The sequence below is a fragment of the Littorina saxatilis genome, linkage group LG6 (assembly GCF_037325665.1).
Source record: "Littorina saxatilis isolate snail1 linkage group LG6, US_GU_Lsax_2.0, whole genome shotgun sequence".
Taxonomy (NCBI): domain Eukaryota; kingdom Metazoa; phylum Mollusca; class Gastropoda; order Littorinimorpha; family Littorinidae; genus Littorina; species Littorina saxatilis.
The window spans coordinates 33,411,515-33,426,155 of record NC_090250.1 but is presented as its reverse complement, the minus strand read 5'-3'; the positions used below and the strand labels follow the sequence as shown (position 1 = coordinate 33,426,155).

At 42.4% G+C, this 14,641-nt stretch overlaps 1 protein-coding gene across 2 annotated transcripts; it reads right to left on the bottom strand.

The window, feature by feature from the left end:
• Window positions 1-2,282: 2,282 nt before the first annotated feature.
• LOC138969057 (uncharacterized) lies at window positions 2,283-10,437 on the bottom strand. 2 transcript variants are annotated; one of them, XM_070341756.1, is made up of 8 exons: window positions 9,835-10,437; window positions 9,132-9,248; window positions 8,733-8,827; window positions 7,801-8,158; window positions 7,325-7,482; window positions 6,549-6,927; window positions 5,573-5,924; window positions 2,283-3,957 (listed from the first exon to the last, which is right to left on the bottom strand). In XM_070341756.1, exons 1-7 carry the CDS (start codon window positions 10,172-10,174, stop codon window positions 5,593-5,595), a joined length of 1,779 nt encoding a protein of 592 aa, XP_070197857.1. In that variant the 5' UTR covers window positions 10,175-10,437; the 3' UTR covers window positions 2,283-3,957; window positions 5,573-5,592. The 2 variants fall into 2 exon arrangements, with proteins under 2 accessions (XP_070197857.1, XP_070197858.1); XM_070341757.1 differs by having other exon boundaries at window positions 5,573-5,921; window positions 9,835-10,435.
• Window positions 10,438-14,641: the final 4,204 nt, after the last annotated feature.

The following is a 14,641-nucleotide window of genomic DNA, read 5'->3' as shown; positions in this document are numbered from 1 at the left end:
GAACTTGACGAAACTGAAGAATCCCGGGAATGCATTGTACCTTAATCTAGACGCACGCGGCAAGATTTGCTCCAAAACGCACCACAAGTATCGTAAATAATAAGATCAAAGAGATAAACAAAAAGTGGTAGAAACAAAACGTAGTTACGGAGCGCCGCCTGGGGGAAAGACGCAAGCTCCATCTACGACTCGGCCCCCAAATAACGTTCGTTAGGTACACTAGCAAGGGAAGTAACTTAGCGGAAGAAACCCAAACTAACCATCACCAAGAGTGCTGTTTCTGTTAGTATATTTTACGAAATTTAATTCAGTTAAACTTTTAAAACACTTCCATTTGAAAAGCGAAGGCAGTCCTCCTGTCCGGTATCATTAATCAATCAATCAATATGAGGCTTATATCGCGCGTATTCCGTGGGTACAGTTCTAAGCGCAGGGATTTTTGTTTTATTTTTTTTTAAATTTTTTAATGCAATTTATATCACGCAAGGGATTTATTTATGCCGTGTGAGATGGAATTTTTTTTTTTACACAATACATCACGCATTCACATCGGCCAGCAGATCGCAGCCATTTCGGCGCATATCCTACTTTTCACGGCCTATTATTCCAAGTCACGCGAGTATTTGGGTGGACATTTTTATCTATGCCTATACATAATTTTGCCAGGAAAGACCCTTTTGTCAATCGTGGGATCTTTAACGTGCACACCCCAATGTAGTGTACACGAAGGGACCTCGGTTTTTCGTCTCATCCGAAAGACTAGCACTTGAATCCACCACCTAGGTTAGGAAAGGGGGGAGAAAATTGCTAACGCCCTGACCCAGGGTCGAACTCGCAACCTCTCGCTTCCGAGCGCAAGTGCGTTACCACTCGGCCACCCAGTCCATTTGCCATGTCACGCAGAATCCGTATGGTTGTACATGTATAACTTTGGAAGCGATCTGAGGGTGTTTTTCCTTAGGACCTGGTATTATCCCTTTAAGCCCAGCCGAGCCTGCACTTTTCGTCAACGACCTTACTAGCATTTTCACGTCACCTAAAATAATGACCCATACCCGAAACCATTTCCGCACCCCCATCCCAAAATTGAGTATGGCTGCCTTAATGGCAGGGGAAAACAATGTCATGCGGATAAAAGCCAACTTGTACAAAAAGGACTGCCTTTTGAAGCTGGAGCCGAAGAACGCAGAAAAGGAGAAATAATTTTTTTAGCAATAACACCTGCTATTATTTCCAGTAAATTTGAGCTACCCAGCCGTGCCATATAATGATGCATGGTATCTCTTTTGCGCTGTGACAACTTGGGAGTACGTGTGCTACCTCTCTGTTTTTGTTCTGTCTGAAGTATTGCTGTGCCGTATATATTTTTCAGGAGCATTTAATGCATTGCTGTAATGATATAGTACTTGAAGAACTTAAAGTTTGTGCGAGCGCTTCTGTAAGTGCGAGCATACACACGCACTAATACTGAAAAGCACCACCCCCCCCAAACACACACACTTCTACTTCTACTTCGTCTCTTTATATCTATCTTTTTGTCTCTCTCTCTCTCACACACACACACACATACACACACACGCAGCCGCACACCGTGCACACACACACAAACACACACACACACACACACACACACACACACACACACACACACTCACTCCCCAACCACATCCCAGCCCCTCGATTTGTCCTCCCCATCCCCCACCATCGCACACAATCACCTTTCAGTTTCAAGATCCCAACACATCATGACTTGTGACGCAAACAGCACCCTCACCAAACAACATTGCAAGGTCCAAGGACACACTAATTAACTGGCAAGAGGCGGACTTTCGACAGCTCAAATGTCACTGATTGTAACAAATGGTGCAAGCGGAAGTGTGTGTGATTACCCCCTTTGTGGCAGTCACGTGCTCGCATAGACACGCTCTACTGACCCCAGTCAATAAACTGTCAATAAATGGCCATTCGCCAGTTTTGTTTTCATTGGGTGTAATTATGACCTTGTTAAAGCGGCACACCACCTTTTGTGTGTTGGAAACATTTATTAGCGATTTCCCGTTTTATATTCTGGGATTTGGAACTTTGTATTCCCAGAGAAAAAGACACACACACACTGACTCACTTGAACCGCGTAGACAGACAGATAAACAAGCAGATAGACAGACAAACAGACAGACTGATGACATATATGTACATACAGGTTGGAAGGAGAAGAAGACTGAAAAGAAGGAGAAGAATAAAAACAACAAACTCAACCACTTCAAATAATGATAAGACATTAATTTTCATTGTATATGAACTTTATTTGGAAAAAAAGCTACTTAAACCAGAGTCACAACAAAACAAAAATTAACATATCCTTCAAACGTATCATGAAGGAAAGCCAGAAAGTAAAATCGTCAACAAAGCACAATATGGTGTAAAACAAAATTAAAGTTGGGAGGTATACAATGTACTTTCCTTTACCTTAAAATAAACATAACTGAAATTACTCCCATAATGTACCCACTTTTCTCGTATTGCATACATACAAAAGATAACCTTGATAAATGTACACATACCCTGTACTTATAACTGTAAATTCAACAAAGGAAAACTTCACGTTTGTACATCACTTATGATATTCAAATATATCAGTCAACAATACAATCTAGTTCCTTTAAAAAAAAATCAGCTATTTAAAAACACACATTCACACACTGATAAAAACCTGTCATAAATTGTGGAGCTCAATTAGGAAAGCCGTCATTGTCAGTTATTCATTGACATAAAGCCCAAAGTAGGCTTACAATGCTCAATACGAAAGTCTACATAATCATCCAATTTTGTCGGTGTCTCCTGTTACATTCAACACTCCCTTTTCTCTTCTTTTTAAAAAATTTTTTTTACAGGTAAAACTTTGAAAGTTCATTTGAAATTATTGTTTCGACATGAAATCCTAACATTTTTAAATGTTCATTCGGAAAGCATGGCAACATGATTTCTACAGCCGTTAAGAAAAGCAAACTTTCAACATTTAGATAAGATAAGATGATCTAATTAGAACCAGAGAGATAACATGTTACACACACATTCTAAAATAGATGGACACAAGTCAGGGCCGGACTAGGTAAGTACTAGGGGGGGGGGGGGGGGGGGTTACAGATAGGAGGGTCCAGGGGGCAAAACCCCTTGGTGGGGGTCCAGGGGGCTAAGCCCCCTTGGTGGGGGTTGCAAGGGGGCGAAGCTGAACGTTTTTTGATGTTTCTGGAGGAAAAGGAAGCCTCTCCTTGAACGAAAAAGGTAAATTCGACAGCAAGCTGTATAGACAATCACGCATAGGCAACGGAATGCAATGCAAGGAATGTTCTCTTTTTCATGATTTTTTTTGGAGGGGGTGAGAGGTGCGATTTCTCCTCGGATTTCATGATGATCCAGATGCAACCCCCCCCCCCGTCCCTCCCGCACAAAAAAAAGCGTTTGGGAGGTACATGCTTAAGCCAGGGGGGGGAGGGGGGTTGCGCAACCCCTGTAACCCCCCCCCCTTAGTCCGGCCCTGCAAGTTTAACTTTAAAAATAAAATCTATTTTTCAGTCTCTGAAGAATGTTTGGACACCCAAATACAGTTTGTTTCGAGTTTCTCCTCTTCTTCGTCCAGACAATCGATTAAGGCAGTTTGTCCGTCGCGATATAACCTTGAACGGTTGAAAACGACGTTAAACACCAAATAAAGAAAGAAAGAAAGAAAGAAAAGGCAGTTTGTACAAGTTCCAAGCGTAAGCTCATGTGCTTCTATGTGGCAATGAAATTGGTGACACATAGTAAGTATGCAAGTTTCTCGTAGTGCGAAAGAAAAAAAGAAGTCCATAATGCCCGCTGGGTTGCAGTACTCTGAAGTTGACAACGGTCCCGCTTCAAATGTTCTGTGGATGGTTCCAATTACATCTTCTTCAAATCATCAGTGACACGCGCGCCCCACTGCACAGACAAACAAAACATAACGCAGTATTAGCTTCATGTGATTACAAGGTTCCAATTTCGTAGAGGTTACACGCCGAGTCTCAGTGATTATTAAAAATAATGGTCGAAGTTAGCGGATCATGAAAAATGCGAGCTTTAGCGAGCTTTTTCATGACCGCGAACTGAGACCATTATTTTTTATAATCACTGAGACGAGGTGTGTAACCTCTTTATTCCTCCTTTCTTCAGTTATTCAAAGAAAAGAGGAGTTTTTTTGCGAAAGTTTGATCGAATCCTATTCTCTCAACCAGTCAACCTGCGCAGGCGATCGATTAATGCGCGGTTGTATAGTTCCGTGCAAATCATTCCATTCTGTTAACACTTCTTGTCAGTTTTCCTATTTTGGGCTAAAATCAAGTACACAGATATGCTGTTATTCTGCTGTGGCGGCAAAGGCAGATATTGTGTGTTCTGTATATGTTTTGGTATCGCTAAGGATAATGTTTTTTCGTCAAATGGGACTAGCAGACGAACTTTTGCACCCGTGTTCCAACGTTAAAAACTGTATGAAGTTCAGTTTTCTGGGGAAAATAGTGTATGAAACCCCTTTATGTTGTTTAAATTGATGAGATGTGTGCATTTGGTTGCGTGTGATCTGTTTATTAAATGAAATATTGTTGAAAACTGACCGTCGGATTGCAGTCTGTTGTCGAAGGAACTGAGTGAAAAGAAGGGGAACTACTCTTGTCGCTAGACAAAGTATGAGTTACTTGCCTTGGGAAATTGCTTGTGATGAACGGCTTGAGCCCGGCAGATGAGATTCAGAAAACAACCGAACTCATGGATTTTATATGGAGATTCATGTGTTCATATAGTTGTTAATTTAAATGCGGTATGTTTGTATTGTTTGCTCCAGAGATGTATACTTCGTACATTAGAGCGTTCGGAACTTTTCAGTCGCAAAAAGTAGTTCCGAAACAGAACAACCTCTCAACCCATTGCACTATCGAGGATTCAGGCTGTTGCTGGGTCGTTATTTGTTTGGTTGCTGGGTCATTATCGAAAAATAACTACCCCTACAAGTTTACAGAGGTAAAGAAGCAGAGGGGGGAATAATATCGTTTACACTCTTTTCCAAAGATGGCGTTATTGCAGATATATATAGACAGGCTGAGGGCTGTACAGTCGGGACTGACAGACAGAGTTATTCGACTTTGGATACAGTCTATCTTCTCAATACAGAAGACTGTTTTCATTCTTAACACTACATTATATATTTAGAGATATTTTATTTCAATTCAACGACATTGTCTTTGGTTTTGTGAAGAGGATATGGCTATTGTTTTTAACGTCCATACAAACGAATGACCAACCAGGACCACTTTGAAGAGAAATGAATTATTCATGCTAACCAGGAAAGCAAATGAACCATCACAGGATACATGCTATGATTCTGACTCTGATCGAAAGCCTACCGCTTGTTTTCTTTGTAGTATTGCGGTTTTAACAACTATGTAGACACATGATATGCAAAATTCAAAATAATTCACAAAGAAGTCTGCTGCGTGTCTTCAAAAAGCATTCGAAACTTATATTTTTTTAAGTAATGAGAAATCTTTAACCCGACACTTACTCATTGAATCGTGAGAAGAACTAGCCGAACCGAAACTGAGGGACGCCATCTTGGTTCATCGAACGCCGGCAGCCTTGGCCTTGGCCATGACCATGACCCTTTCTGTAGCAGCGAGCTCCGCATCCCAGCATCTGACCTTGAGGCATGACACCGAAGCCCATCTTGCGAGCCGTAAAGTTCATTCGGTGTGGAGCAAAGAAGGGCGGAGGAGGTGGAGGGGTCATGCAGCCGATCATGTGAGGTGGAGTGGGAGGGTTGCAGCCATGGGGCATCCCATAGTGCATCGCAAATGGGTGGTGGCCAGGCATGGCATTCACTGTGCAGTGGAAATGACGCTGACGACTGCAGCCTACTGGACAGTCAAAACCAGGTTTTATTATGAATAAAATTAGAAGGGATGACATTAAATATGTAAGAAAACGTCCCCTACCCTCCGCTTTTCATCTTTCGGAAAGAGCATATATTGTGTTGGTCCAAACTATCAGTATACGTAAAGCCATATCAGCCTTCTAAAATACAAGACACATTTCTGTGTGTTCTACATTATAATAATAATAATAATAATAATAATAATAATAATAATAATAATAATAATAATAATAATAATAATAACGGGCATTTATAAAGCGCCTTATCAGAAGTTCAAAGCGCGTGACAACAATACATGTATACAAAAATCATACAATCACTGTCAGATTCAAACAACACATCATGCACATCTCACATCCCCAGACTCTATACTAAGGAACTATCCGTAGTGTTGTTGGAACAAGTGAGTTTTCAAATTGGACTTAAAAGATGAAATGGATGGAGAGTGACGTAATTGAAAGGGGAGTGATAAACATTCAGATAATAAAGTTCTATTGAATTGAAGGCATACATTATTCATTCATTCATTTATTTTGGACAGAAAGACTATCATTATCTCGTTATCAAATTTTTTCGGGTGGAGCTAATAACACTATTTCACACTCACCCCCCTGCCTCTCCTCTCCACTGGAGCTATCATCAGTCTCCCCGCTAGACCAAGCAGAAATGACGTCACACTTCCCGGCATGCCTGCGGTGCCAGCGCGCCATGAAGCGACACATCCACAGGAAGTGGTCTTTCTCCAGTCCTGCGGGTAGACTTATCTCCCCTTCCATCATCTCCAAGGCAACGTCGCGCGGGCGTTTCTGGGATAGCTTGGCGTGCCACTCCGGGATGATCTGATCCACGAACTCCATGACTTCCGGTGAGAGACCGTCACGAGTTGCCTTCTCCTTGGCCTTGGGGTTGTCGCCCTTGTCCTTGTGCAGCTGCTTGACGCTGACGCGGACGTACTTGCGGAGCTCTTTGGGAACCTTCTTCCACATCTGTGAAACAGTAAACAGTGTCATCATCATGTACGGACTTTTGTTGATGCTTTGACTTCTGCATATAACATTGCATATTGGTAGATGTGATAAAATAAAACATCTCACGTCTGACCTGATCGACCTTGCTGTGAGTAGGCCCTACTTGAAGCTCAAAAGTGATAAGAACTATGTGAACCCATATAAACAAAAACAGACATGGCGGCACACTCGCTCAAACGCACTGCACAACGATCCTCTCATTTTTTCAAGAGCTTTTTGAAGAGTTTTAAACTTTTGATATACGATATGATGTTTATCATCACATACAGACACACAGACACATACAGGTAGACAAACAGACACACAACCACACACACGCTCTTGTCAAGTGAATTACGCACACTGTGATTCTTACCTTTTCGCCACAGTCGGAATCTTCGGATTCAGATGATGAACTCTGACCCTCTCGCTTGCCTCCCTTTTCCCCTTGGCAACCGCCATGGTGAACTCTTCCGTGACGAAAACCGTGACCATGGAGACGTCCATGCCCTTTAGGACACTGCGGAACTTGACCTGGAAACAAAAGTCATTGAATGTAAGAATTATGATTGTCTTCAACTTTGATGTTTAAAGGGGCCAAAGGCCGACAGTGGTAACATGGCAACATATACTGAAATACAGATTGATAAGGTTGATGCAAATGTCTTTTTCCCCTCATGTTGATTTTAATGCTGTATGAATCAGAGACATGTTGTACTTTCTCAAAGTTGCGATGTTCCACCTTGTTATATTCTTGTGTGGTTCTCATTCTTTGAGTGCTTTTACCAGCACATCTTACAGCATCCGAAAAAGATGATAAACTCATTTATTATTATTTTTGTTTTTACTTACCTCCATCCTGATTACCAGAAAATGCAGCCATCCTTTTGGTGTAACGCTGGTAGAAGCGAGGCATGAAGAGGCAGATCCAGCGGTAGTACAAGGGAGGTAATCCCTCTGGAGCTGACAGCATCTCTTCTACTTTGTCCCCCTCCTCTATCCCGGTCTCTCCCGACGACGCTTTTCCGGCATGCCTTTGTGTCCAATGGGACAGGAAGTCGTGCAGCCATTGGCGGAAGTGAGGTGGTGCTCCTTCCGGTAGCGTGTCGATCTGATTGGCTGTCTCCGCTCCCTGCTGGAACCAGGTTCTGACGTACTGACGAACCCAGCCACGGAACGTCTCCGGCACTTGCTGACGTACTGCGTTGAACTAAAACACAATTTGTACAAGGCGAATGACGTCATTGTTAATGTTACTTTTATATTGCGGCTTGGAAATGTATGCGATGACCTTGAACCCATAGGGGATCCAATATGATTCCCTTTATATGGATTCTTTTAGTTGAAAGAGTCGACATGTTACAGCTTGTGTGTTTCCCCTCCCAAAGCCCCAAAAAAAGAGAAAAAAGGAAAGAAAGCAAACGTGATTAGATTAACTCAGCAAACATCTCAGGCGGATTTACTCCTTCTTCGTCCTCTCTTGCAAGTTTAAAACAAGTTTTGAAATTGTTATCACAATTTTAACCTTCGTATAAGTACCGAAGAAAAAAAAAAAGAAAACAAGTAATTTGTCTTGAAACTTCCAACCAAAAGGTCAGCTCAAGCTCAAATCTGTTTGTTAAAATTCAGCGAAAATAATGTTACTAAGAAAAAGAACTAAAATAAACCACACCAACAGACCAAACCAAACCAAACCAAAACAAACCAAAAATGACGCCCAAAAAAATAAGAAAAAAAGAAACTGAAAAAGAAAATCCCTTAAAAAAAAAACAATGCACGCTTACCTCTTCATTGTTTTGTTTGTTGGCCAATCCCTTTTTCGCCATCTTGTCTTGCCTGGCCCCGGCTTTTTCATTCTCTTGTTCTGGCTCACTGGCAGCTGTGGAAAAAATATCTTAATTTGTTATTTTGCTAAAGTCTGCAATTGTCATTCTCCAACTTCTCTCATTCTGTCTCTCTCTCTCTCTGTCTTTCTCTGTCTCTCCTCTCGTTCCCTTTTTGAAATCGGCCTATATCACTCGTTTGTTCATTGTCTCTGTCTGTCAGTCAGTCTCTGTCTGTCTCTCGATCTCTCCCGCCCTCTTCCCCCCTCTCCCTCTGGCCTCTCACTTCTCTCTTTTTGACTAATATTAACGAAAAGGATTTTTAACAATGTAATCAAATGCAACGAATGAATCACATACCTTTTGTGACGTCAGGTGTGACAGTGACATGAACGCGAAGTGTGTCGTCAGGCATGTTGTCCAATGCGTGACGCAGTTCCCGGCTTGTTGAGAACTGAACCAGATCTTCGTCATCGTCTGCAAATACAAATATGCAGCTTTGTGTAAACTATCAACGGTAATAATGATACTCTTTTTTTTTAATTATTATTTTTTTTTAATGAACTAAGAGTCACACATTATAAAACACTCGTTTCACGTCGTTACGTTCGATAGGGATTATGAAGAAGGCAGGTCGGAATACGTTGATACACTTTACGACGGTTTCATAACGAAGGGAAACAAATGTGTCACATCCAATGATGCAAAATCTGTTAGAAAGTGTTACTTCCCTTGTAAAGGGCACTCGCACTCAAAATCGCAATATCCTTTCTTAGTTAACCCTTTACCGCTTTTCCCACCCATGCGAACCCGTTAGGCTGAACATTACAATACTCAGAAGATATTTGATCAAGCTATGTATACAGACATGAACTTCTTTTTCTCAGTATTGTTTTGTTTTTGTTTTTGTTTTTGCTGGTGTGAAATCAGTCAGTGTAGAAGCTGTCCGCGTGTACTGTGTATCGTTGAGACGGGTGTTACTGAAAATAAACGCGTTCAGACTGATATGACAACAGTTAAAGAAAATAAATCACATCAGTCCCTGAGGAAAAGAAGTAAATACCTTTCCAAAACAGACAGCAGTGTTGTTCTTGGTCGAAGTTGAAGACAGAGCGGACACGGGTCACCAGAGCCTTGTACGTCACCTCAGTCACATTGAAACGCCGGATCTCGGGACTCGAACCCTCCACCTGCCCCTCTCTCTGCAACAAGGCTTTCACCTTCATGGCACCAGGCAGCTTGACATTTTTCTCTGTCATTTTCGCGGATTCCTCTTCCAAACTTTGCGTGCAAAGGATTTCGAAGTCTTCTTCTTCTTCGCTGTGTAGCAGTGTTGTCTTGTTTGACTGCGTAGCTTTAACTATGGCTGCGATGTCTCTTGTTTTCTCTTGTGGACGCTGCATTGGGATATGATACTGTGTTGTCGCAACACGAGGTATTTATACCGACCTGCGTGGCTGCATTGGCTGATGCAACAGTGGTGAAATATCCTGCTACGCAGTTTTCATGACTCAGAATCACGTGGGGATGATGAAATGCTATTTAAAGGTCGGCCGCCTGCGTGGCTGAGAAAGTAGGTCAATCGTCTGCCACGCAGGCTCGTGAGTCACAGTCACGTGACGATATCACGCGGCCGCCACACAGTTGGCGCGGCCCACGTCCGCACTTGCCCATCCGAACCTTAGTTCCTGCCTCCCTTTCTACCCCTTTTCTCCCACACGAATATAGTGCGTGCAATGATGATCTAACTCTACGCAGGAATTGTGCATTTCAATAATAATTACAATCAAAACTTTACGAAAAGTGAAAAAAGCAATATGTCACGTTTGCTTGTTTGTTTGTTTGTTTGTTTGTTTGTTTGCTTAACGCCCAGCCGACCACGAAGGGCCATATCAGGGCGGTGCTGCTTTGACATTTAACGTGCGCCACACACAAGACAGAAGTCGTAGCACAGGCTTCATGTTTCACCCAGTCACATTATTCTGACACGGACCAACCAGTCCTAGCACCAACCCCATAATGCCAGACGCCAGGCGGAGCAGCCACTAGATTGCCAATTTTAAAGTCTTAGGTATGACCCAGCCGGGGTTCGAACCCACGACCTCCCGATCACGGGGCGGACGCCTTACCACTAGGCCAACCGTGCCGGTCGTTTGCTTGTGTGTGTGTTTGTTTGTGTGTGTGTTCAGCGTAGAAATTGAGATGAATTTAGGGTTCAGGAACAAGAGTGTGCAGGTCATTCATAGACATGCCGTACAGAGCTGCAACCGTTACAAACTTGTGAAACAGAATCAGGCCGGGAAATGTAAATGCTGTCGATGTAACATATTTCATCTGTCGGTAGATTTCAAAGGTGTTTCATCACAACTAAGTTTTGGGGAAAACATCATTTGATTTCCTTGTATCGTCAAGTAGCTCATCAATGCGTAGCCTGCTGTAAGTTGCCCGGCAGTACATGCATCCCCCCCTCCCCCCTTACCCCCCCAACAAATAATAATAAAAGGAAAGAAACACTGAAGTCGCGTAAGGCGAAAATACAATATTTAGTCAAGTAGCTGTCGAACTCACAGAATGAAACTGAACGCAATGCCATTTTTCAGCAAGACCGTATACTCGTAGCATCGTCAGTCCACCGCTCATGGCAAAGGCAGTGAAATTGACAAGAAGAGCGGGGTAGTAGTTGCGCTAAGAAGGATAGCACGCTTTTCTGTCCCTCTCTTTGTTTTAACTTTCTGAGCGTGTTTTTAATCCAAACATATCATATCTAATCAGGAACCGACAAGGAATAAGATGAAAGTGTTTTTAAATTGATTTGGACAATTTAATTTTGATAATAATTTTTATATATTTAATTTTCAGAGCTTGTTTTTAATCCGAATATAACATATTTATATGTTTTTGGAATCAGCAAATGATGGAGAATAAGATAAACGTAAATTTGGATCGTTTTATAAATTTTTATTTTTTTTTACAATTTTCAGATTTTTAATGACCAAAGTCATTAATTAATCTTTAAGCCACCAAGCTGAAATGCAATACTGAAGTCCGGGCTTCGTTGAAGATTACTTGACTAAAATTTCAACCAATTTGGTTGAAAAATGAGGGCGTGACAGTGCCGCCTCAACTTTCACGAAAAGCCGGATATGACGTCATCAAAGACATTTATCAAAAAAATGAAAAAAACGTTCGGGGATTTCATACCCAGGAACTCTCATGTCAAATTTCATAAAGATCGGTCCAGTAGTTTAGTCTGAATCGCTCTACACACACACACGCACACACGCACACACGCACATACACCACGACCCTCGTTTCGATTCCCCCTCGATGTTAAAATATTTAGTCAAAACTTGACTAAATATAAAAAGTGTTAGGTCACGCAAGCACTAATGAAAGCACCAGGGTAACGCAGCAGTCTAAACAGAGCGGTTTGAACCGGTTTCTTGACGGAGTGTCTAAATATAGACAGGCTGCAACGCAGTTTACTTGCCCATAGTGTAGTGATTTCAGGCAAAACACGCAACCAAAGGCGCCTTGTGTCAACATTTTCGGAAGTCGAATGGCAAATAAGACAAATTCATGTGCGTGTGTGTGTGTGTGTGTGTGTGTGTGTGTGTGTGTGTGTGTGTGTGTGTGTGTGTGTTTTAGAGAGAGAGAGAGAGAGAGAGAGAGAGAGAGTGAGAGAGAGAGAGAGAGATTCACACACTCACACACAAACGCCCGCACCGCACTCACGCACGTAGGCTACACACACACACACACATGCAGACACACACACACACACACACACACACACACACACACACACACACACACACACACACACACTTTCACTTTAAGTCAAAATCAAAACACAACAGTAGGGCACAAGTAAATGTTTTCAGTAAAGTAGTAAAATAGCATGCGACCGCAAGTACCTTTGAACGCTATACGCTTGACATTGTCAAGGATAATTGTCAACCTGCCAACTTTGTCATTCAACAGGTTGCTGATACGTCGGGAGAACGTCGTTTTGATAAAATGTTTGTAATATTTTTATTCTTTACCGACTCGAACAGTCGCACAACTACTTTTAAAGCACACACACACACACACACACACACACACACACACACACACACACACACACACACACCCGCACGCATGCAGGTTAGACAGGCGTACAATCACTCTGACATTACAGAGATGGACAGACGGAGATGCGTGGAAAAGTCAATGTCATACAATTAGTAATAATCAACAGAAAAGTATGTGATAGGGAATTAATCCACCAACACTACAGCTTTATACGTCCTGCAATCTGACAGCCAGGTAGCTAAACTCTACCACAAGATTAGGAGAAGTGTCCACACCAGCTATAATACAATGTGAAATCTCTGACTTTACTTCTTTAAAAACAAACATTATGATAGTAACATGCCCCCGTATAACTCCCGGAAAACCCCAGTCGGTAAAAACTATTGAACAACTTCGCACAGCCCTGCAATAGATCCGCCTGCGTAGCAGCAAAACATGCCCATATTTGGCTTGAAACGGATCTCGGCCAAGGCTTGCACGCAGGCCATATGTGTAGCCGCGTGATGCGGCCTCGTGACGATGACTCATGCCTGCGTGGCTGATCACCTGACAAGGGCGTCTGTCAGCTACGCAGGCCTGCGATTGGTGGCTTATGTGGTCATCGTCACGTGCGTCAATACGTAAGCCCTGCGTAGCTGCGCATTTCACCGCTCTTGCATCAGATTCTAGAAGTTACCGCAACTGACCACGCAGGGCGGTATAAATACCCCGAGCCGCGGCTACACAGTATCACATCCCAATGCAGCGACCGCAAGAGACAGCGAAAGAAATCACAGCCGAAGCCACGCAGTCGAAAAAGACCACACTGATAAACAGCGAAGAAGAAGACGACTTCGAAGTTCTATCGACACAAAGTTTGGAAGAGAAATCCAGCAAGATGACAGAAATCAACGTTGTCAGGCTGCCCGGTGTCACGAAGGTGAAAGCCATACTGAAGAGAGAGGTGCAGGGGGCGCAGGGTTCGAGTTCCGAGATCCGGCGTTTCAGTGTGAGTGAGGTGACGTACAAGGCCCTCGAGGCAGGTGTACGTTCAGTCTTCAACATCGACACACAGCTCCACTGCTCGCTCTTTTGGAAAGGTAAGGACTAGTTTTTGATTACCTCATATATATGTATACACTTACTTACTTATGTAGAGGTTGGTATAGCATTGTGTAGCGTTTTGTTTCGATCTATCATTGTTGTAAAAGGCTCCTGTGTTACTATTCTCTGATACATGTCATGTACAGAACATTAGATTTCGTTATGCTGTTTGAATAGTTGTAAAACTCTTTCGTTCAATTCATTCTTTTTATTTTTTATCTCTATTTAAAAAATATTGTTGGCAAGATAACTTTAAATCATCCGGCGTTGATGTTTTGTTCTTCTGATTTCCACGACACTGATCGGACAAAAGCATGGCGCTTTTAAACCAGAGATAATCCTTTGCTGTTTATATCACTATGCTTTACTTCAGTCTATAAAGCGGGAACATCATTAATTTTTTTATTTGAGCGAATGGTGTTGTAAATGAGGAGCTTTGGGTTAGGAGTCGAACAACAGTCTAAGGGGAGTAATACCTGTTGATACACGTTGCGGTTAGCAAACCATAGTTGTCTCCCTTGACTATTCACATACGGTCATGACCAATGCGGCGAGAGGAGGGACAGAAACGGATAATAAACAGTTTGCACAGAAACAGAAGAAAATGAAAACAAACATACTTTGCCTCCGATTTACTGGTTTTTCTTCCGCATGATTCTAGGCGTGTTCACTTCATTTTGATAAACGGGTTTCTCCCCATTGCGAGACAA